Source organism: Struthio camelus, chromosome 9, assembly GCF_040807025.1.
Source record: "Struthio camelus isolate bStrCam1 chromosome 9, bStrCam1.hap1, whole genome shotgun sequence".
NCBI lineage: Eukaryota > Metazoa > Chordata > Aves > Struthioniformes > Struthionidae > Struthio > Struthio camelus.
Window position 1 is genome coordinate 15,912,340 of NC_090950.1, and position 24,806 is coordinate 15,937,145.

The following is a 24,806-nucleotide window of genomic DNA, read 5'->3' on the forward strand; positions in this document are numbered from 1 at the left end:
GAGCTAGAGATGTTTATTTCTTTGTGGATTACGACAGATTAAATTTCCTGTCTATTTGCGATCTGATTGTTTGCAAAGTCTCAAATCCTCAGTGCAGAAGTTCAAGCTCAAAGTAAAGCTAGTCAGTCTCAGATACCACACAACCTTTCCAATATATATAGATTTTTCTCTCTGAAAACAAACAATAAAGGATATTAAAGCTGTCACAACAGCGTAAGAGGAGCCCATGGCAAATGATCCAGCGAAGATTCCCAGGAAATTTCCTACCGACTGGAAGAAAGCAGCGGCATCAAATGCATTAGGATTCTCCTTGGGACTGTAAATGGATATAGAGCTAAAAAGAAAACAAAGGGATTGGGGAAAGGAAGAGAAAAGGGAATAATGTATTCAATCACATTGTTATGATACTGGAAACAGTAACTAAACCCAGACTTTTTTAGGGATTCACAATGTACAACAAGGCTTCTCTGGGCTGATAGCAGATAGGAAAGCAGAGCAGATAGAGACTGGGGGAAAAATGGTTTATTTTCAAGGTATCGCCCTGGAAATCAATAGTTTGCTGCCAGTCAGTAAACATTTTTATACTAGAAGTGCAGTAAAGAATATTGTTTCCAGGCCAACTAAATATTAAAAGGTGATAGATGTGTAAGAAATCTGCAGGGAAGATAGATAACTTTGAATTATTTATTGACCATATGTCTTCAGAGCAGTTATATATTCACAAAAATGCCTGATAAAAAGTGCAACTTTATGGCTGAGGCTCAAATGGGTGATACAAATCACAGTCTGTAGCAAATCTGCAGCAGCTATCTTGTCATAAAACACCTAGCAGTTCCCTTCTTGGTGTAACCCTTCATAAACAGCACGGAAAGAATATCAACAGCTAAAGACTATGAAACCTGGTGGAAAAACGGAATGGATGTTTTCCCACAGAAATAAACTGCTGCAGTTGTCAGAGGTCATCTCCTATATCCTGCCTCTGAGTACAGCCATTAAGAGTATTTTTGTATTGGAAATTATGCCACCAAAGGGGAGGCCGTACACTTAAATATTTTCGAGAGCATCTGGCTTGCTATTTGCTATGAGTCAGTTATTGCCTAGAATTCCAGTAATACCAAGTATGTATGCCTCTTTGCTCACTGAAACATTAAAATTAACAGATATGCAATAGCCCTAAGCCTCCCAAACACTAATTAAGTAACATTTCAGATTTTTGTGGTTCTGTTGCCTTCAGTACTGGAGGTCTTTTATATTCACTGTCAAAGAAAATCAACCGAGTTTGGCACTGGATTCCAGAAAGCAGCTTAGACTGGGGGAAAAGGATTGGTATTTTAAATATTAAAAATTTAGAATTTTTAAAATGTGTTGAATATTTTATGCTTTTGCGTACTAAGAACGTGATCCTTGCAGTCTGATGTCTTCCATCTGGAGATGAGGCTTAGAGATGCAGCTCTGTACAGAGGATTTTCTAAACAACTGCATTCATTTAGGGAGCTCCAAACAATATGAAGAAAGGTGAAACTAGATCTCATGCTTTCAGTCTGTAAAAAGGCAGAAGGATTCTTAAAGCCTGTGGTGAAAACTAAATATGAACAGCAAATACTTTTAACAAGAGGAATTACTAAATACCAAGATCTGCTATCTTTACTCAGGCTGATTAGGACTGCCATAAAAATAGTGAGATAATTTTTAATGGAAAGTGCTATTAATATAAGTACATAAAATATTGTTCCTAGTGGTAATGCTACTTGACAACGTGTTGCTGTTTAGATTTTCAGTCTTTTTCAACTGTGGTTATCCTAGACCAGGGGCCGGTCATAATTCTTTGCTTCTCTTGCCCCCAGTGACTCTGAAATGTTTGTCATCTCTGGCCTACACAGCTTCTGTTCTTTTAAACCCCGTATGAAGTAAAGGACTATATTGAACCACAGCTACATCCTCTCAACAGAGAGAATAGCTTTCTCTATGAAAGAAAATCCTGTCAGCTATGATACCTAGGGAGGACTTCAGTTTAGTTAGTTAGTTAGAGTTGAAACTGTTGTGTTAATATAACCAGAAACACTAAATCTAAACATTTTAGGGATGTCTTGACAGTAGAGCAACCACACGCTTCCCTCGGATAAGTATACAGAGACTGCAGCTGCTAACGTGTTGCTTAGTGACCTATAAATCAGTCACTGATCTTTTGTGTCACTGGTGCTGACATAAGTGGTGAATTCAACGAGGTGAACCTGACAACGTCCTGAAATCAAAGAAAACTGTTCTATTATACCGACTATTGAGTTTCTCTGCCTGCAAAAGGCATGCTCAATGATAAAAAGTAACACTCAAAAAAAATCTTGATGTGGAGTGAAAGTTCACTAGTCAAATTTCAGCGATAGCCATTAACTTTAAGGCAAGAAAAGATGACTCGGTTAAAACCAGTTAGAGCTCTAATACAACCTCCAATTTACTAACAGCTTTCAGATGTGGAGAAAAGTAGAACAAAACATCCTATTTTTGATTAAGCTATTTCAGTAACAAATATAGAGTGACTGTCATCTCACTAGGAGATTTTTCTACTAAATATGCCCCGTAAAATCACATTTTTTAAAACCACCATAAAACAACACATGCTCCTTATGTCAGCTGTGGTTTCTGGTCTAGATCTTCCCAGAATTAAGGTTTCCCATCTACATTTTTTTCCTGCAGCTCAAAGAGTATTTAGTTCTATTTTTCATTAGGCCTTATTCTACACTGCATCTATTATTTCTTTTTCTGAATGTGTTTCTTCTTTAATGCTGTCTTTTAACCCTTGTAAGCATCTAAAATATGTGCTAATTTACTTGATAATTTTTCTGTATAAATTGTAGTTTAATAGAACAGGATTTTATTATTTTTATCTCAGTTCCTCCTGTGAGGCCAATTATTTGACATAAAAGCCAAAACATAAACACTGGACAGAATCATAATTAAACTTAGGGTGCCGCTACTCTTTTTCCTCCTCCTCAGAGAGCCATTAAGGAAACATGCTGGCATGACTTTCCATTTCTGCTAGTCTGCTTTCTGTGACTGATACAAAAAGGGGTGACCTCAATTCATTAAGGAGCAGTGTGTGAGAGTTTGATATTAGATTTGGAAATGTGTTTAGTTTTTAAATATTAGAGATTTTTCTATTTGTTGAACTAGCATAGGAACAAAATGGGGTATTTCTGTAAATTTCTATCAGAAATGGACTAAGCCAATCCTGAAAACGAAAGGGAATAGAAAGTTATCTTCAGAGATTGGTAAGCAGAACTAAGGACAAAGCTATGATTTGTTGACTACTGATAATGAGATACAGGAGAGATGGGGTGAAAGATTCTTGTTGGGTTGTGACTGAATGCTTGACAGACATGTCCCACAAACACCTCCCCCAGTCCCTGCTATACGTGTAAGTTTGTTAACTTAGGCTCTGCTTTCCCATCCTGGGGATGGAGTTAAGAATAATACCTAGTTTTCTCACTGGTTCTTATAAGGATTAGCTAATATTATCTATACTAGAAAACTATTCCACAAGTCTCTTTTTCTTCCCAGTTCTTCTGTGCTTCATTGGCCAAATAACAATGAACTGAGTGAAGTGCTTTCAAAAAGGAAATATAGACAATATTTGTTATGCAATAAATTGTGAGTTAGGATGGTATCTTTTGGTTGAGGCAAAAAGAAAGATTTCTTGTTTGTGCCACTTGTACCATCCTGATCATCCTTATCTTTTATAATCGTTTTAGGATGAAAACTCAGCATGATCCTATTTCAATGGGCTTATATGGGAACAGGATACCAAAGGTCCCCATGGCATGCTGCATTTAAACTGCTATTGTAACACAGAACAATCGTATTTCCAGTTACATCTCAACTGATTACTTCTTACATCCCCCATTTACCTCCAAGCAAGACCTCCGTATCTATTCATAAGACCCTTTTCTTGCTGTAGGATTTACCAGCCTGTAAATTTAGCGCAGTGATACTATTTTCCTTTTAAAAACGTTGGAGGAATTTAGGATTAGAGCAAAGATTTTTCAGGAAGTTGTGAAAGTTTTTTGAGGAAAGATCTGTAGATGAGATCAAAACTTGCATCCGACCTTTTGTTCCTGACAAGTCCTGGCAAGCCTAGGGCTAGTGTGGCAGCATCAAATAAAGAGATGCTAGTTAGTTGTAACTAATGGAACAGCACAAAAATCTTTGGTTTTGATATTAGCTAAAGCACATGTATCAGATGAGTTTTGGAAAAAGACAATATACTGAAGAAAATACACTCTAGCATCAGAAGGAGAACGTGTGCAAACAGCAGAAAATTATTAATAAAGCAATTTAGAATCAGTAATTAACAATAATCAATAAGCAAACTCTTTTATTCCTTCCTTTCTCCCTCTGTTTATGTGACCAACATGAAAACAAAAAGCTTGCAACCTTTGGAAAGGAATATTTCTTTCAAGTTGCTGGGTCAGAGGGCTTCCTACTGCCCAGGGGCCTCCTATGTGCCATATGCCACATAATACTGCAGAGAACAGAATCAGGGGTAATATAAAAAAATTCACACCTGAAAATACAGAAAGCTCAAATATTCCTTAAAATACCATCAGGGAATGAGGTGTGATCTCCCTCAAGGGATAAATAATTACAGCACTACATAGTGGCTTCATCAGCTGCTAATTAAGAAAAATAAAATAGGCCAGGAACAAAATATGCCGAGTTCAAGGTTGTTTTTAAGAAGAAAAGGAGGTCATTTTTTCCTGACACTATAATTATACAGCTATAGGTAGGCCACTGTACTGTGTTAGAAAACATGGACTTTGCAGAGAAGTAGATTGAACGGAACCATTTCTATTTCCACACAACTTTTTAGCTACGTAGTAGTTTTCCTAAGAGCATTGAGAGAAAATCCCAAAGACAGAACTGCAATTTCTGCAGGCTTTCAGGCCTTTTTTTATGCAGGTGTTTGAACTAGAAGCTGGATGTGAAAGTGCGTGCACAGCACCAGACACCTACACCTCCTCTTGCCCAGCCTTAGGTTAGTAAAGCTTTCCAGGCTTCCTCATAAAATACCTCCTCACACAGTAATAGTAAGTAGATGACCTATAAAAATGAACGCAAATGAGATAAGATTGGGATGTGAGTAGGCTAAGCCAACAAAAGCATATGTGAAGTAGAGACGAGGTTTGCATGCCATTAAGGGAGGAGGGAGATGAGATACACCAGTGCAGGAATGATTTAGGGCTAGAAAAAGCCCTAGAATTGTAAGAGTAGCTTGAGGAGCATGTGCTCTAGATGAAAATTTCCAACAACAAACAAACTTACTGTATTTTTCAGTAAAATGGTGATCAGTAAGCACAGCAAATACACAGAAGATGCATTTAAAGAATATAGGTGTCTTCCCTACAACCTTCTAGATAAAGAAATCTGATTCCCTGAAATTTATTCCTAACAACATTTGTGAATGTTTAAAGAATTAAGGTTCCAGAAACCTGGATTTCACAGAAATATACACATTGGGCTTTCTAATTATGTGTGTGTAAGAACTGCAAACAAAGTTCCTGAAGGCTGAGTTACTGCTCAAGTGGTTAGCAGTTCAACCTTCACTGTCATGGACATCCAAAACTCTCCCTGACCCGTCTCATCATGCCTTGGTTTTTGTTCCACTCACAACCTGGTTTCAGCACACTGCTAGTAGCACTGCTAGTTTTAATTCTAGAAAAGGGTTTGGCAGCTATTTTAGAGACTATCTTCTAACTGGGATTATACTCTGTTCTTTTTCCTCTATATCATGGCATATTTGTTTCCTTGCTTTTCTGTCGTCACCCTTGTCTCTTTCAAGGCTTTTCCAGACCTTATCAGGTATTTTCAGCCATTTTATTTTGGTTACTTCAAACCACACTAACACTAACTGTTGTAGTACATAGGGCTTTTACTTTTTATGGAAACCTTCCTCAAAATGTCTTTGTTATCAATTATCAATTCCAAGCTGGTTAGCTGATTGCAGATGTCAAAGTACCAGGCGTCCTGGAAAGGTAAAGCTGTCTTTAACTTTATGGAGAACATAACTTTTGCCATTTATGAGGAAAAGCAACATCTGCATGAAAATATATAAGGAATGCAGGCTCTCTGCTAGATTTTCACTTGTCGTAAAATCTCTTAGGTGGAAACAAAAGACTGGATTTACTGACAGAGTCAAGCCCTTTTTGAGTGATGCAAAGCATCCTCAGACCTGACTTTCCTGGATAAGCAAGTTCATCAGTAGTAATACAAAGCAACTGCAGAATTTGAGTGACTCTGTCCCTTAATGCGTGTAGACAGAACTCAGCTTAGCTCATCAGTAGTCATTTTTGGCAGCTAATGATAAATGTGTGTGTTCTACACTGGTAAATATTTCGGTTGTCTTCTGTGTTCAGGCCTGAGCTGACACACAGCTGCAGCTTGGGGTACAGCCAGAGAAAATGTTTAGTTTGCTTTGTTCCTGGTAGACATACCCGAATGTAGATCTTAGTTCTCATCTACTCTCAAACATCAGGAACTACAGAAAAACTGTTACTCTCCCTCTGTCTCCTCTGCCTCCTTAGCCATTACGCTTAAGGTGCCTTGGATACCAGCTCTTTAACATGGTAACCCTATTCTGGGCCTGGAAATGTCACCACTGTCTTAACAAGACCTGATAGCCCAATTCACCTCAATGGGAGCTGAACCCCATGTCCTGGTGCTAGGGAAGCTTCTGCAAGCCCATCCTGGTAGAGATCCTGGGAGAGCACCCTCTCCCTCTAATTCCGATTGAAGTGCAGTCACTGCAGACACATGTAAACACCCTCTCTGTGAGGGACACTGGCAAACCCCTTCTCCAGCCTCAGTGTTAGCCCCTGAGCATAAAAAGAGAATAGAAGGGAGTAGCGTTGTAAGAGAGAGAGATGTCACATAGCGGTCCTTTATATTTTGTAGGAGGTGAGAGCTTAAGTTCAGGTTCATCAGATAATGCTCAGTGTCATGCGGAAACACTTGAGCATGTGAGAGAAGCACAAATCAGAGCTGGGGACAGACACAGAAAAGAGAGTGAGATGACATTTTTGGCCATGGGTAATAGCGTAATAGGCTTGCAAACTGAACAATTTCAAGTCCAAAGCCATGTCTAAGCCGGTGTGGAGGTTCTCTACCCCTGTACATCTGAAAGAAGATATGCTGTTTGTAAAACCAGAAAGTCATACTCACATAGGCATGCTGCAGCAGAAAAATAAAAGTTGGACATGAATTTCTAAGTACTCCAAGAGGACAAATTAAGTTCCTTTTGCTGAAATGTTTTCCTTTGAACAGGTTTGGCCACAGTATTCCTCCAGTCTTAGAGTTTCCCAAAGTAAACTCCAAGTGAATGAAACTTTTGCTTTTCTTTAAATATGTAAGCACACATATTAGTATTTCGTATGCTAACTACATTTTTGTAGTTGAGTTTTAAGTACAAATACAATGTAAAGTCTGTGAAAGAGTTAGTATGCTTCTGAAAGAGATGAAAAATGTGAAGAATGAGATACATCTCAATGCATTCAGACCAATAACGATTCACACTAATGATTTTATCAGAGGTAGAAGTGTCCTGATCATTGGTTCTCTAAAAGCTACCTTCTTTTGGAACAGCTTTTCTTCTCAAAAACTCAAAATCAAGAGGTCTCTAATACGCGCTGAACCCCTAACCTCAGCTATATCTTAAATTTTCCTTACCACTTCTTTCCTGCTCTTTCTTGAAGAGGCGGCTATCCTAACATATTCTTACACATGTCATAATGCTTTCATTACCTTGTTCTAGGCAAATATACCCTATTCTTATCTCTGACAGAGAGATATCCTGGAGAGCAGCAATGTGGTCTCTGCTTTGTATCTTGTGTAATCACTTATGCCTAAGCAAAACAGCATTTATAAATTAGAACAGTACTGTGAAAACTTTGCAGTTTTCCTGTGTAGGAAACTTGACAGTAACAGATAAAAAACCAGTGATGTTCCAAATTACCAAACCCTCTATGTTAACAAGAAACAATGACAAAGAAAAAAAAAAATCTCGAATTAGTATCTGAAGGAAAAAAGAAATAAATTTCTGCATATTATTTGAACCAAATTTGTTGCATCATGCTAATTAAACAACCAGAAATGACAGGCAGAAATTAGATGTGCTGTACAAGTCAACAAACTTCTTTGTTGCCATTTGTTGCAAGCCTAAACTATCTTCTTCCCTCCCTGCTGCTGATAGGTAATTTAAGATCGCTATCAACTGCACTCAGCTTCCATGCTGCTAGACCCAACCATCCAAGCTTCTTAAAATAATCTAATGATTTGTGGTTCTTTAATAACGAAATACTGCATAGCACTTGCTTTCTTTGTATATGACTAGATCTTTATTTCCTATCACATTTATATTACTCTGCAGTGCTTCAGTTTTTGTCTCTAAGTCACTAGTGTCTAACGTTACTCAAAAGGCCAATAGCAGAGCAGGGGACTGAGTCAGGTCTCTGGTAAAGTATCTTAGTCACTTATTCCTCAGAAAACCGAAACCTTCCCTTTCAGTGACGTCACAGTGTAAAGAGTTAATGTTTTCCAGCCCATCAGTTTAGTGCCTGTGTATAATACAAATGTAATTTTTTTTCAAAAACAGATATATATTTCACAAAATATTAATATATATTTTTAAGATTTTTTTTCTCCACCAGCCAGTTATTCCTGTGTTTTCCAAGAAACATGTGATGACAAAAGCCATCTATTTGAAGTGAAAATTGTATCGATCTAGAGAAAGGTGAAGGTTCTCTACTACCTCTTCCACTTCTTATACAAGTCCAGGGTGATAAGCAATGCTCCTGAAATAAGGATTTTCAGTTAAAATAATTTATCTCTTTTGAAAGACATGAACTGAATTCATGTGTAGTTGTAAATATTCTATGAGCATAGGGCAAAGATTTTAAAATGCCTTCGTAGGCCTAATTCCATCCACAGCTCTGCTTTATCTGTATAAAAGTGGCACAAGGTGACACTATGGGACTTACCTTACTCTGTACACCCAGAGTGCACAGGATAAAACATCAGGGCACACTAACAAAATCTTGCCTGATGTGTCCATAAGAAGCATGGAAGATGTTTAGTTATTACTGGGTGCACAGGTAAGTCTTAAGCCCTCCCCTTTGCACTAAAATTGCTGGTATAACTCCAAAGTGAGACAGCGATGCCAACCACCCTTGTCTTTCACAGTGCCTGCACTCGTGCACATAAATGTGACATTTATCTATGTCAATTGAATTCTAGCTCCCTGTTAATAAAATGGTGCAGCATGATGGTTGCCTACACTGAGTGATACATGTTAGAATAGCATAGCAGATTACCATTAAATGACTATGATTTACTGTCATTCTGCTTGAACACTCAAGATGAAAAACAGTCTCAAACTCCACTGATACATTGATACATCTCAGGTAACTCCACCAACTTGGCACAATACCCATGTTTATGCTGGTGTCACAAAAAGGTAGAATATGACCCAAACACTTTCAGAAACATTTAAAGGAGGTTGGCTAGCCATGAAAAATCCTCTGCCCTTTTGGGCAAGTAGTAGAGATTAAATGGAAACAGTTTGCTACTGAATCGTATTTTTCTTTCTCAGAATCACACAGCTCATGTGATATTGGGTGATATAGAGCGATATTGCTCAGGAGAAGCCTAGGAATGAAATAATAAAAAATGATGTATATTTTATGCCAGACTATTCCCTTCATTTAGGATTTGATTCATCATCATAACATTGTAGCAAAACTCGCTACACCTGTCTGCAGTGTAATATACTCAGGGATAAATAACAGTCTTCCATTTGCAATAATAGCTAGTTCTTATCCTGCACAAATGCATAGTTCTACTCACATGACCCTTTTTTGGAGCTTAAATCAACTTCTGCCTGACAGTTTGGTGGTGAAACTGTGTTACAGAACACCGTAATCTTGTACAAATGCCGACCCCCCCCTCGAATGCCTCCCAGGGAAGGGATAGAGGAGGAATATGAGATTGCTTAGAAGATCAACTAAAGGGCACACGACATGCAATATGTTCTTATTCAATATTCAGAGAGTTTCCTTCTTCTGTGGCTTCTGCTTATGAAGATTTTGAGACCGATGCATTCAAGGGTGGTGTGTCCCAGGTCGCTGGGCAGACAGCCGTCTAAGCTCACGGGTGGGCTGGTCACAGGCAACTCAACACCCCCGGAGAGACGGTGAGGAAGTTCTGAGTGTCCAGTCCTCCCCATCTAGAGGAAAACGAATAGCCTGTTCCTTCACCTCACCTCTCTTCAGTATCAGTAAAACATGAAAGAATCCCATTTTCACCACTGGTCTGATGAGCGTCAACTGTTCTATGTAACTGTCACATTTTACGTTTAACAGAGGAAGTAAAGCTTATATATGGATGTTGAAGAGAAAGAAAAAATAGGAAGTAGGCTACTAGGAATATGTTACAAAGAATTCAAACCATTAAGTGAGGTAGCAGGAGTGACTGAAAGGGAGAAGTATCTCTGTCTTTTCCGCCACACCTCAGTCTCTTAAAAATATAACGTATGACGGTTTAGGTAGATTTTTAGGTAGCTTTTTCTCAGATACAGCACAAGGGGTTTTGTTTTTACTGCTGGTTTCCCTGTACGTTGCCACCCTGAACTAAACTTCCCATTGCACAAAAGTAATCTAGTGAGGCTGGACTAAATGACAATCTTTATTCAAAATAAACTTAGAACTTAGTAAGTAATTGGTGAAGAACGAGTATTTGCTCTCTGTTAAGAGATCCGTAAGCTTATTGGAAAGAAGAAGAGCTACTGTTTGTGACTAAAATATTACATCCCAGACACAGCTAAGTCCTGTTTTAGAGGATGCTTATAGCAGCTGGAGCTGCTGGATATTCAACTGCTGATAGTAAAGTGCTGTGCCAAACCTGTGGCCTATCAATAACCCTGGGCTCTTTCACTTCCAGGGTGTTTTCTGTAAGAGATGAAGGAGCACCTTGAAGGACCACATCCTTTTTTCCCCAGTGATGACACCCCCTCCATAGGTAGTTTACTGCCTCTGTGCTTCAGCAGAGAATACAGCTATTATGAGAGTGAGATTTTCAGAGCCTGGTACCTGTCAACTATTTTTGTGCCTCTCCTAAATAGATAATTCTTGGCTCTTGCTAATCTGGATTTGAATAATCTAAAGAAGAAAATCTCTATAATCGCCTGAGCTATTCAATCCCACCTACATTTCATTATTGAAAATATTTTCTATATTCTTCTTTAAAAAAAAAAAGAAAAAGCTAGGGAAAAATGACTCTGGCGTTGTCCGAGTGAAACACTATCCTGATAACAGAGCTTCCCTCACAAATACTAGTTTCACTTCTATAGCTTTATAATAAATGGTTGCAGCTGTTGCCATGGTGATTTTCATTTTTAAAAATGTATCGAAGTGAAGACAAGAAATTCAGCTGTTATCATGAGAAAGTCTAAAATAAATCCAGATGTGAATTGTATGCTCTGGTGTTGGCAATAATAATGCATATTTTGTCTTCTTGATATACTGGAGCTGAGGATGGGGATTTAAGGGTGTCCTGAGTTGTACATTTCTGTTCCTAATCCAAACGCGGCAAATGGATAGACTGAAATTTCAGCTTAGGGAAAGGCACTTCACTTGCTAAAAAGGCTGGTCAGCCTTGCATAGACAATGACAGTAATATTCCTACAGGAGGTAGGTAGGCCGCAAGCTCTCTTCACTTTTCTTTTTGATAGTATGCTAACATTTTGTTTTTTACAACTTTTAAAATGAAAGAAAAATCCAAGCCACAGTGGAAATTTTCAAATTGCAATCTTGCGTATTACTTTTCATCTTAGCATTCTGTAGTTCTGAAGTTCTTTAAAAATCACTGTATATTTAATGTTAGAAACAGCACATTAACACAAAATAAGCTGACAGTACACTACAATGAGAGTGTAATTCATTCCCAACTTAGGTACAAAAAGTCAGCTGCTGGAAAAATGTGCTATGTTGGGAAGATATAGTCCATTTAAGTCCCTTTAAAGAAAAAGGTATTTAAACGCAGAAGTAATTTCTGAGAAGGTGATAGAGGAATCCGGACTTCTGGACTTCAATATGGAAAGGCAATAGAGTTTGGTGTTTTATCTCTAACAAATGCTGACTGAAAATCCAAAAATAGTAATTAATTGGCAAAAGCATGAGCAAGAGAGGTTATCTAGAGACAGACTGCCTAGTCTGACAGAATACGGGATTTGGGCAGGATGGGAGACGGGCTGAAAGGTAGCTTTGCATCAGTCTTGCACCTTTTCTCCTCCCTTTGGAGCTGCAAAAGGCTCCGGCCTGAAGCTGCTCTAAGTTGTAGCTGGCTGTCCACAGACTCAATGGGTCATTCCAGCAGCTTGGGGCTGCTGAGAACAACAGAGCTGAAGCTGCAGAACCTTAGGAAAATCTGCACCTGCAGATGCCTTTTACTTTGAAGGATTAATCAGCTTTCTACTCGTGCTAAAACAACACACAGATGAGGAATCACCAACTAGGAAATGAAGATGATGTGGATAGAGTTGCAGTCCTGATCTCTGTGACAGTCACAACGGTAAAAATCCTTGTTATCCTTACAGATTATAGCAGGAAGAGAGATGACAGAACTGACATTCTCTATCCCTTACTTCTATCTCCAGGGACATTTTTCTCAAAACTCTTAGTGCAGTCTTTGTTCCTCTATCCCTGGTAAAGGAGTTTCAAATGATAAGCCAATGGATGAGCAGTGGTGTATAAACATGTCATTCTTGAAAAATAATTTAAAAGCTAATTTGAATCTTTAAATAATCTGGATAATCAAATCCTAAAAAAGTCCCTAAATACACTGCAAATCAGTTAATCAAAGTGATCTTATATCAGATGTATTGGATGGGAGTTCTTGTTTTGATAAGTATGTATTGCCCATAAGTACATGTGTCTTTAAACATATAAGTGGCAGCTGGACTTGAGCTATTCCTCCACGGGAGGATCAAAGAATTAAGTAAGATCTCCCTTTATTTTAAATTAAGATCTCTGCTATTGCCTATAACCTACATTCAATGCACTGAAGAATCTCACAGAAATGATAGGCGATGAAACAGACAACTTTTCCTTCTGGATTTGTGAAGACTCCATTGATTTATGGATAAACATTTAGTGTAACTCACTAATTTCCACCACTTAGTTTTAATGTAGATTATTTCCACAGGCAGTCCATTCCATGAGGCTTAAACATAGCTGTTAATAAAATGAAAATAATTCTGACCAGCTTCATTACCCTCATAATTACGAGAATAAAGGAGTCTTTCTTCAGAAACTTTTGCATTCACCTCACTCTAACAGTGTTCAGTAAAACCACTCTCCTAGCTATGGGCTAAGGCATGTGAACTGTAGAAACAGAATGTGGAACTGCAAACAAGGATGCTGAAATGATGGTTCAGAAATACATTTAGCATTATCTGTAGGAATAAAAACATTGCAATAAAGAAGATGTACTTTGTAAAATGGTCCAGGAGGCTGAAATATTTTCTTCAGGAATTTTCAGCTACCTATAAGCTTTTCCCAGTGTGCCTGAGGCAGAGAAAGGAGGCTGACTGGGCACTCTCTTATTCTCATCTCTCTCGCTATCATTTATGGCTGTGCTTGCTATAGATCAGTAGAACAATGTAGAGAGGAAGAACTGTTTCATTTCTTTTAAGTGAATATAAGCATATGATAAATGGGGCTACAAAATGAAAATGCTGTATGTTTAAGAATGATTTCTCTTTTTGAAGTTTTGTAATGGAGAAATTGTTAGGGGAAAACGGTGCACACCAGTTTATTAAGTGTATTGTTGGGATATTGTTGCTTTTTATTTGAAGATTTACTCATATTTAAACTTACCCTTTTAAAAATCTGAATTCTAATGTCACCAGATCTTCCTAGAAATTTGCTGAAATTACATTATGAACCAAATAACATATGCATATGCATACTGCATTAGAAGTATGTAGATCATTATAATTAGCAATTAGTTGGGGAACATCAAAGTACCAAACACATTAAAAGGAAACTGGTAATAAGGCTATTTTTTTTTCCTTGCTACAACGGTCTTTGCAGCAAATGTGTGTAAGTCCCATTTCCCTAAACACAGCAGAAACTAACGAGCTTCATCTCTGTCCTCTCTCAGGGCCACTCACACAACTGCTGCCCTGACTGTTTGCTTTCAGGGAGCAGCAGGCCCAGGCAATGCCCTAACTTTATTTGGGTGTTCATTTTCTGTAGCTTATGACTTTGCCAAACTGACACAGTTTAGACTACATTTCCATGTTGCGCTTGCACTTTTAGTGAAGGCTTTTTCTTCTTCTTGAAATTTCTGTGGCAGAAATTTAGCCATCTTGCAGAACCAGTATAGAGAAAATACATTTTTGCCTGTCTTGGACAAAGCCTTACAATCACATAATTACAAAGAATTCTCATTACAGTGCTTTGAAATGTAGATTTGTCATTTTTAAGGGGTCAGGAACTGGAAATTACCCTTTTGTTACTCATGTGTCTTTCAACCTCTTGAAAATGTGCCAGAATCTAGCAGTTCTTTGATCTAGCATTTCTTTCTGAAATGTTTACTCGGAAAATACGCAGTAGAGATCTGATAAACTTCATCAGCTAAAAATCTCCTAAGACTTCATTTGCATTAGGCATGTGCCATCTCAGACTTAAGTGTGGGTTTTCCCTGCAATTGCTGCTCCTCAAACTGTGCTGTCTACTCTTTCACCAGCCTTCAGAACTGACCAGCAGCGCTGCGCTTTCTGGTCCTCCTATTTCCTCTGTCTGTCACAAAGTAGTAAGTAGGAAAACAAAGACGTCTGCATATCAGAAATAAAGAGAGGATATCTCCTGGGGTTAGGGAATGAAGGAGATCTGGTTAAGAGTCTGGAGTGCTAGATTATGTATTAGAAATAATTTGTTTCCATTTCAGATGGTAGACAAAGAGCCTGGTGAGTGCAGCTGTAGTGGTGGAGTACGTCATGCAATTCAAGGGAAAGTGTACAATAAGATAGGGGAGGTGATCTTCGTCGATGGAAAAGATAGAGAGAAGTAAGAAGACTGGGTCCAAAACAAAACCAGGTGGAAATGATAACAGTGTAGGGCTCTATAATCACCTGAATAATTTCTAAGAATAGCAGTTTGCCGAGTCTTACTGTTTAAGTAGCTATGAAATGCACTAACTAGAGGTGTACACGCTCTCCTCCTGCTGTGCCTGGCACTCAAAGAAGGCTGCATGCTACTGTTATCAATTATTCTCTTTGCTCAAGCGACCAAAGTGTATTCTGAACTCATAAAAGTTCCAAATCCGAATGCTGAACTGTGTGCACTGGAATAATGACTTGGGTATGGAGTGAGGGAGGATTTTGTGCATTAAAAATAAACCTTAACAATTACATTAGATGAAAATGTTTACAGAAGGTGCCTCCCAACTCCTCTTCTGTAAGGCATGAATATATATTTTGGGCATTTTGTAACTTTTGTGTACTCGATAACTTTCCTCTTATTTTCATGTACTTACGGATGATTCCCCATGCAAACATAAGCATGTATGTATGTGTGTGCACACACAAATAATTTCATATTGAGTGCTGTGAGTTCATTCAAATAGACCAAGCAACTTAAGGATTTCTGAGTTTTAAAAGATCAAAGCTTGCAGCTGGAACCAGCTTACTTTATGATGCTGCCAGTCAAATAAAAATAAGGCTAAGAGCAAGGAGGAATGATAAAATTAAACTTAAACTGTATGAAGAGCACATAGCTTGTGAAGGGGTTCACAGAGGAATCACCAGAGACACCAGAGCCTTTCCTCGTGCTGCTGGGTAGTCAGCCCCTGGAAACAGGCAGTGGTTCTACCAGAGTGTGAGCAGATGCTTTGTCTGTCATCTCTTCCATCTAACCACAACCTGACCTCCAAAGACTAAAGGAATTTTGATAGGGTTTATTCTCTCCTAACATAAACTGTCTCTTTGAAATTGTTATAGTCTTTCAATGGTGTACTTCTGGAAAGATTTCAACATTGAATAGGTATTGATGGGTACATAGTAAATGAAGTGGCAAGCTCTCCCTCACCTTTCCAATACCTATTCCTTTTCTCTTATCCTCTCCACCAAGAAGACCTGAAAATATGTTGACCTACTACAAGTGCCAGACAGATTCTTGTGTACGGTATTTCCATCCAGAGAGGATGAACTGAGCTTGCTTTTGGAATACTTCAAGGGAAATAATATCAATACATTCATTTTAAACTAAAGGGGAGTTGTCTCTGCAAGTAGAATTAGACTCTGTATGTAATTATTTTCCTCTCAGAAAATCTGTCTTATTCACTAGAGGAAGGTTATTTGGATAAGAAAAAACATCTGGAAGAGCTCAAAAAACCGGCTGACTCATACCAGGGTGTACTTCAGTTCTGAAGAGCTCCCAATAGAAATCTTTGAAATGAAGAAGCTTTGATGCCAATTCGGTCATTTGTACTGAAAATGTAGCTAAATAATTGCCTCTTAGATGTGATTTGTAAGCACTGCAAGCAGCATTCTTAATTCTGAGCCTACATTTCATATTTGTACATGTTATCAGTTTGTTTGTGTGGACAGAAATACCTGCAGCTAGTCTGATTTGATTGGATATGACAAGTACAGACATTCCCAGCTGATTTGAGCTAAGTTACATTTTCATGCATCCCTGAGGGCAATCTCCATAACAGTACTCACTGAAATCTATTCTAGCTTACCAAACAGACTGCAACTGAAGGCTGCCTATTCAAATAAATTGCATAAACAGAACAGAACCTATTAGGTAACTTAGAGCTAGAAAGATCTTTGACATTTAACAACTAGAAGCTAAGTAGAATTTTTCATGTGGAGCCAATATTGAAAAAAGGGCTATGAAATATTAAAGTGTGAAAGAAACATAATGAAACAATGGGGTTTGTCTCCTGAAAACTATTCTGTCCCAAGTCTCCATTTTTATACAGAAATTCCATAGCGTTGTTTCCCCTGATTTAGGCACAACATTGTTCTGCGCAGTAAGGCTCACGGAGACAGGAAGGTTTATTAAGCAATGCCACCATCATGCTATGAAGGATTTCCTCTGCTCTAGGAAAGAAGGTCTTTTAAAGTTTCTGCTAATAGCGAGTTTGGTCAGTCTCCCAATGCTCACATCTCCTGTTCCAGATGGTCAGTGATGTGAAACTCTAATTATCATCAAGATAATAAGCAGGGGCTAAACCCTCCCTCAAAGGTAAAAAGAGCAGATGGGCAACCATAATTTCGTTATTATAGAAATAACACATAGGAAGAATTTCTCATCCAGCTTTCTAAATCACTCGCTAACTTTCTGCACAATTAACTCCTCACTGTATTACTTTGTTGGTTACTCTGTTATTTGACTGGTAGAATGGCTGCTCAGTATATAAGCCTTTCTAACAGTAGTGGGAATAGCAGCCAGGTTCATCTTGTTTCAGTAACGGAAACGTTTGGGCTGAGCTTCCATCCAGCATTTTGCTTTCTTTCAGGTTTTCAGTAAATTTGATTTAATTCTTCTCCACAGTGTTAGTTATTTCTTCCCAGAAATCTTCATGGGAATAAAACCACAAATAGTATTTATCTGAAATGAGGCTACAGATAACCCCGTTCCACGCTTTAATTTTCACTTCACAGGTTGACTTTCTGCATTGGTTAGTAGGAAAGTCTTTGTTTCTTAAATGAGTACACGTAATACAAAAGTTTTTGAGATGGTAAATATGAAACCCCACCATGTCACTTTTAATGGCCACTTTCCGACTCTAGCTGCTGTTTAAGGAATATGAGATGAGAACGTTCAGCTGTCTTTCCCTGTCTTTTCTCTGTAAAATTTGCTATTTAATGGATTCAGGGATCAAAGTGTGGCAAAATCTATACAGAGTAGTGGTCTAAAAATTGAGGGCTGAGAGATCTAAACCAGAGACAGTTCATGACAAAAGAAGGAGACTTAAAGTAATCATTAAGGGGTCTCTGCGATACTGCGATATGTATCAGGGAGATACACCTCATGCCTTTCAAAGCTGGTATTATTTCCTTTAAGTCCCACTTCCTAATTGCATTGCTCAGCAGCATAGTGACAATGTCTTTTCATGACCTGTATAGGACTGCTGATTTTAATATATAATAAACAAGGAATCACAATAAAAAATAAAGCCTGCTTATAAAAGTTAGGAAAGTAACATCTGCAGATGAATAGTCACCTCACCAGGCAAATGATCAAGTGAAGTGAAAACATGAACTGAGTATTTGTACTTATGCTAGGTGTTTGTTAAACGTATTATTAGAATTTCTCCAGTCTTTAATTACATTTCCCTCCTGTATTGACTCTCTTCATCTTCAGTGACATAATAACAGAATTTAAACCACAGAAGTAATCAAAACACAGCCAAACAAACAAGTAACTAAAATAAGAAATGTTTAAAGGTTCTTAGATTATTCATTTTATATTTGAGGTCTATTTGATCAAAAGAGTGTCTTACATTTCTAAGAGATCTAAACTGAATTACAATTAGTAATATCATGACTGGATCTACCAGTAAGAATCACCAGTGTGACGGAAGCAATTCTTTTGACTATCTAAGGCATCACTGTAAGGGATCACTGTCTGAGAAATGTCAGCCTTAGAGAACACAGGCACAAACTGAGTTGATTTCTGACTTCTCAGTTTTTTCCACTGAAAATGGATACTATTTTTTAGTAAGTCTAACTCAGTTACCTTTGCCATGCTATTTTAGGAAGCTCCATACCAGTTCCAGGAGAACTTCTGACAAGAAAGAATGCTTTGAGCACCATATTAACTTTTATATGGTATCATGAGACTAGAATGAAAGCATTATTGAGCAGAGAAGAGCTATGATATGAAATGTATTGCTACATACCCATGCTAGAAAGATTCAAGAGGAGCTGTGAAGCTACTTTTAAATGGGGTTTCCTCACTGGACATGGTAAAGCTGAACTATCTATTTGCCTTGCCTCTCAATAACAAGCCCTGTTGTCATAAACACAATGAATGATTGGAGTTTTTCCTTTATTCTTTATCCTACTCTAGTGGATAAGCTCTGTTGCTTAGACTGAAGGAGAGAAGACACAACCAAGATGAAATGGATAATCTCTAAATTATTTTTCATAAATTTCAAGTCTTTTAACATATTAAAAAGGGCTATGGTTTCTAAGGACATTTAATTTATCAGCTACTGATATGGTATCATATCCTGTAGTTAGATCATGAAAAATGGACTTGAAATATATCTACTGTTAGAGAAGACTTGTATACCGGAAGTTTGGAAAATAAAATTTCTTTTTTATCAGAAACTGCTTGTTAAATCTTTAAACTATCCCATAGAAGCTTATTATGTAGCTGAACAAGTAAGAACAGGTTGTTATACCCTTCTAACAGCACAGATTAAAAAAGAAAAGAAAAAAAAAGAAAGGTAACCAATTTATTCCAGACCATCTTCTATGGCCAATAGAGGCTCACTGAATTCCTGTGACGCAATATTGCGTCTGTGAACATCACTAGCAACATGTGCTTCATCAGTAGATACTGATTTTTTCAGCAAGGAAGAATATTACCCACAACATGCTAATTCCTAAATAAAGGACCAGATGTCCTTGAATTTGCACCAGTTTTAAATAATCTTTGTGCTTTTTTACTGATCATTCAGAGCTATGAATGTTAACAAAATACTACCTGCCTCCTTTTCATTTCTGTTCTGATGCAACCACTTTTCAGCTTGTCTTCTATATAAGCATTTTAGGTAACGTGTATGTTATTGTTTTCCAGCTTCACAGTGAGTCCTGCTTCTTCAAGACCTCCTTCAGAGGGGTCTAGCAATCACCTAGCCTATGACTTGTTTTATTGAAATATAAAAGCATCATCAGTAAATGCAAAGATAAACTCTATCACTCCATTTTAGTAGTTGTTCTACTAGATGTTGGAAGGATGTGCGGAGTTTACTCTGGATCGAAAGCAGTTTGATCTCTGGGGAACTGTGGGTAGGTTTGATCCTTTGAGTCAAAAGACATGTCCAATAGCCCTTAGTGACGTCCATGGTAGTAGGATAATGTGCACTCCTGTCTTCCTTGAAAAGCCTCCTAGGTTGTGCATCTGATAAAGTGATAATATTAAGTTTTCTGAACGAAGCAAGAGAATTGTTTGTCATTCCTTACAAGGTACCTGCCTGGAGTAGGGCTCACTAGCTGCTCGACAGTTGAATAAGCTCCTCCTTCCCTCACACCTAAGCATGCCTCCATCTTTTCCAGATACTGAGCAATCCTCTGAGTGACTCTCTAAGGGGCATATTCAAGGACAGTTTGGCTCCCAACCCATGTACCCGATGGCATTTACTGGAAAACCCTGTGGTAAGATTGCAGCTGTATCTCACCTGTCCGTGTTCTGGTTTTGATTCAGCAGAGCACTGAGCTTGGATTCTATCATGCAGTCTACTGAAGGACTTCTTCCTGTCTGCCACTGTCCTCAGCAATGTCCAAATGCCTCCTCTCCTTATTGCAGTGGACAGCTGAGGTCTTACCTCAGAATGGTCCACATAGATCCATTCCATGTTACATGTCATATGTCCTGTGTCCCCTGGCTGCCGCTCATTTGTTTTGATCACATGTGAAAGACAATGCTGTATGTTGCTGTTGCTTGAATTTTTGTTCATACCAGCCAACGTGCCTGCTGCCCGTGTGACTTCCACACTATCACTTCTACCAGGAAGGGGACGAAGCTCCTTAGGCCCACTGAGTAACGGTACCAGAGCCAGTAGGGAAACAGACTCATGTCTTTTGCGTAATGATGATACAAACCTTTCTGACATTCTCTGCGATGGAAACATCTCTTGTGTAATGTTCTCGTAGATAATTTCTGTTAGCAGGGAACATGTATCAGTATTCGTTACTGCTTTCTACATCCTGCACTTAGTGAGTACTCAGCAGGAGAAAGATTAAATAGCTCTGCTAAATATACTATCTCAATGCTAATGACCTGTTCAGCTACTTTCCAGTCACATCTCTAGCTATTCAGTGCTATTTCTATACCTTCTTCCACACTTTCTTCATCAAATTTCTCTGCAAATGTGCAGAAAGTATGCAAAATCCACAGCATGTTTACACTCAAAATGTATGTAAATGTTTGTTTCAACAGTAACAGACAATATGAAGAGAGAATAGTGGAAAAGCAATGAAAGTGAATTAAGAGGTTAATCTTCAAGTTTTTTCATAAATATCCATAAATTCTTAATATTCAGTCAAATTCTACGGTCTTCGTCACACAAAACTCCAACTGAAGTTATTGGTATGTTTCTCAGTTATGGTCTTCAGAACATGTTCGGGAGCTGGTAAGCTCCTCAGTACACAGACATTTTATTGTATTTATTTGTAAAGCACTATCTACATTCCTAAGCAACGATGAACATTCCTGGGTCTGAAATCTGTGAATGAGAAATGTTACCTAAGTGTTGCATCCTACAATATGAATGGCTAGGCACACCCTAAGGCTACGCTGAGCAAATAGCTACTTTATGATGTTCAGGGAACAGGATGGCAGAAGGTTAAATCTGCAGCCTTCTGTGTGCTGGACCTTTTGTAAGCTACATTTTGTTGTTGTTAACAGTTTTGCAAAAATGCTGAAGAAGTTGAAAACCCAGGAGATAGAGAATAGAAAAAGCGGTAAAAATGCAATCGGTTGGAAACCTTTTACAAAAATATTTCCTACGTCATACAGCAACATCCAAGAAAGCAAAAGAAGCTATTCTATGCCTTATGCATTTTGATAGGGAGATACAAGACTTGTAATTTTCAATGATACTCTTTCAAGAAGTTATAGAAAAAACACCCACAGATAAACTTATTGGTGCTGAAATATGATGTATATGAAGAACTGAGGAACATTTCTTTGCTGAAAATTATAATAAAGATATGATTGGAAAGATCTTTTTGTAAAAGGTTGCTATAATCTGTTGTCTAAAATTAGATTCCAAATAGTGAAACAATCTCTAATTAGAAAGGTTATAAGTATATTTAAACACACTCAAAAGAAGCTCATGTATCTTATTTTTCATACATATGTCTCATTAGTTTGTTTTAAAGCTTGTTAGCATACATAAAATACTTCTACAGGCAAAGCATGTGCTGTAGCTAGACATAGAATGTGGATGCTGGTGCCAAGTAAATTTCCTGGAAAACAAAGTACATAGGAAATATTCATGGTATAATTAGTCATGTAGATTTTTCTGGGTAAAAGCAGAGGTGTTCAGTCATCTAACAAGAATCTTCTGAGAGGTAATATCTACTAATTATTCTTGAGAGCTTTAAAATATTGTACAGCTCTGATATTATTTTTCTTAAATAGCTTGAATCCTTGATATAAAACAGGCTTAAAAATTACTAATTTTGAATATTTACATCCTTATTTTCTTCTAAAATGTGAGAGTCTGTGAGAGTTCTCACAGACTGTTTATTAAGAGGAAATTTGTGTCCTAATCATGAAAAGGTATAAACAACTCTGCAAGGTATTTGTACAGGATGAAATCCTCGTTACATCTACTACTGTACTGTACTACATCTACTACCCTTCCTCCCATAGGCCCTTGTTTGTATGAGCTCTCTCACATGCACAACAGCTCTTCTGCTGTTCTGCAGCTACTATGATCAGCTTGCTTCATAATGATCCCCCCATACTGATTATCTTAAATTAGAGCAGTATAAATGAAGTCTTACAATTATCACAAATTTGGGCATTCGTTACCAAAGAGAGGCATTCAGTATGGCAAGATGCCCCACAGGAAAGTCGCTAAGATGACTTGGGTAGCTTGCGTGTTTGAGCAAACTTTTGTGATGGCAGCTGGCCACGGTCTCTCTATGTACTGTTGCAGCAACATGCAGCCGCCGTGACTTATCAAATCCATATGAAAATCCATATGAAATCCACCTTGTCCCACTGCTATCATTCTTAAACTAAATGATACAGAGCACAGGAAAAATAAGGGTTTGAGGGAGAAGCTGGAGGAAGAGAGAGCTATTAATAGAAAGCCTTGTAGGCAGACAGCCCTATTGCCTTCAACCAGCCAAATTGTCATAACCCACCATGGGGGCTTCCCTCTTTTCTCTCACTCCCTTTCCTGCAATGAGTCATTTCTGCAGACATTAACTTGGTTATTCTGTAGGTTGATGAAACACACTGCGTATTCTCTTATTCTATTTACTCATTAAATAGCATACAAAATGGTATATTATTGCATTTTGGTAATTTTAAACATTATTCTCTCTCCTTTTTAAACAGTCCTCTGTTATTCTAATTATGAATGTGTTGTGTTCGCAGCGTCCTGAAAAGTGGTATGTGTTACACAGAAAAACTAGCTTTTGTTTTGTAGCGACAGAAAAACTATATTCTTCACTAAAACTCAGTCAGACTTACTGGGACGTTACTGCACTGAAGCTGACATCAACAATACTTAAAAGGCTGTCGGAAGGAAGATCATGTTAGATTTCAAACACATTGCATTTGTGCAAAAGCTTATTATTTACGCTAGAAATTAAAGAAAAGTATAACGGATGACACCATATATTCTCTTCAGTCTCTACAAATGACTGAGTCTATTGTAGAAATCAAGGCATCAATCCTGCTGAATATATACACGCTTCATTAGTTTTCCAGGGACAAGCAATTCTATGGTAAAGAATAGAGCTGTAATCTGCCAGATACAGCAAAGAAAACATGAGAAGAAGATAGCCAGCATTTGCAGCAGGCATCCTTCATATGGTTTTCTGTATCCAGGCAGGGGAACATAACAGGCTGGGGGACATAACCTAGATCTGAGTACAGGGAAGAGTAGATGTTAGAAACTCATGAATCATGTACTACATGATAGTACTTTTCTTCCTAGATATGCTTTGCAGTTCAACAGCTTCTTGGAGCTTCACCTTTGAAAAGATCCATACACTTTGACATTGCGGTAGCTACAGACACCCAGCAGGTTGTGGGTCTCAGAGCTGGTTGCAGCCTTAACTGTTACACAGTCGCTAGGAACCTCAAACTAGCAGAAGAAGAGTCTAAATGGGCTTTAAAAGACTTGGTCTGTATTATATAAAATGAAGTCTTTACTATATAAAACTAAGTGAAACAGTAAGAGAAAAAAATTCTTAGACTTTTGTCACTGCATGCTTATTTCCTATTTAATAGCCAGTTTAATGGGTGCTATTCTATCTGCAGTTTGTACTCTTTCTTAGATTTCCTTTTGTGCATTTTATTTTCTGATGTACTAGATGCTCTGCTAAGTGACACACTCCAAGCACAGTCACTGAATGTGACAGCTGTGCTGTATCTAATCCTCAAGTGCTGTGCTCAGACACTTGACAGCATTTGGAAATATAATTCTTGCTCCAAAAACAATGCAAGGAGATTAGTGTAGGTGAATGTAACCAGACTGATAATTGGAGAATATAAATTAAAAGGGAATATTGTTTCTTTGTTCTTGAAACAATTTTGGTTTTGTTGCAACTAAACTATTAAAAGCTTCTCTGTGGGATTTCAGACAAGATGTGAGTTCATTTTTTAATGAACATAAACTCTATAAAAACCTATTTTTCTCAAGGACAGAATCATTCCTAGTTTAAGGAACAGTATTTTAAGGAGATAGGTGGCAATGACTGGTGCTTTCTGTGAAACATCTTCAAGCATCCTGGAAAGTAGAATTTGCTTTTGCAAAGTTGTGTTACTATTAAG

The 24,806-nt window shown here is 37.9% G+C and overlaps 1 protein-coding gene and 1 long non-coding RNA gene across 12 annotated transcripts in view; one reads left to right on the forward strand and one right to left on the reverse strand.

Annotated features, from left to right (window-relative positions):
* The window catches only part of LOC138068153 (uncharacterized), a 237,532-nt gene that overhangs the window by 172,031 nt on the left and 40,695 nt on the right, over positions 1-24,806 (forward strand). For all 4 annotated transcript variants that reach the window (XR_011142804.1, XR_011142805.1, XR_011142803.1 and 1 more), the window contains exon 2: positions 20,345-20,443. This is a non-coding gene — a long non-coding RNA (uncharacterized lncRNA). The remainder of the gene's footprint in view (positions 1-20,344; positions 20,444-24,806) is intronic.
* The window catches only part of SLC9A9 (solute carrier family 9 member A9), a 215,471-nt gene that overhangs the window by 132,932 nt on the left and 57,733 nt on the right, over positions 1-24,806 (reverse strand). For all 8 annotated transcript variants that reach the window (XM_009688977.2, XM_009688978.2, XM_068954222.1 and 5 more), the window contains exon 7: positions 196-334. In XM_009688977.2, coding sequence (XP_009687272.2) covers positions 196-334 — 139 coding nt within the window. The remainder of the gene's footprint in view (positions 1-195; positions 335-24,806) is intronic.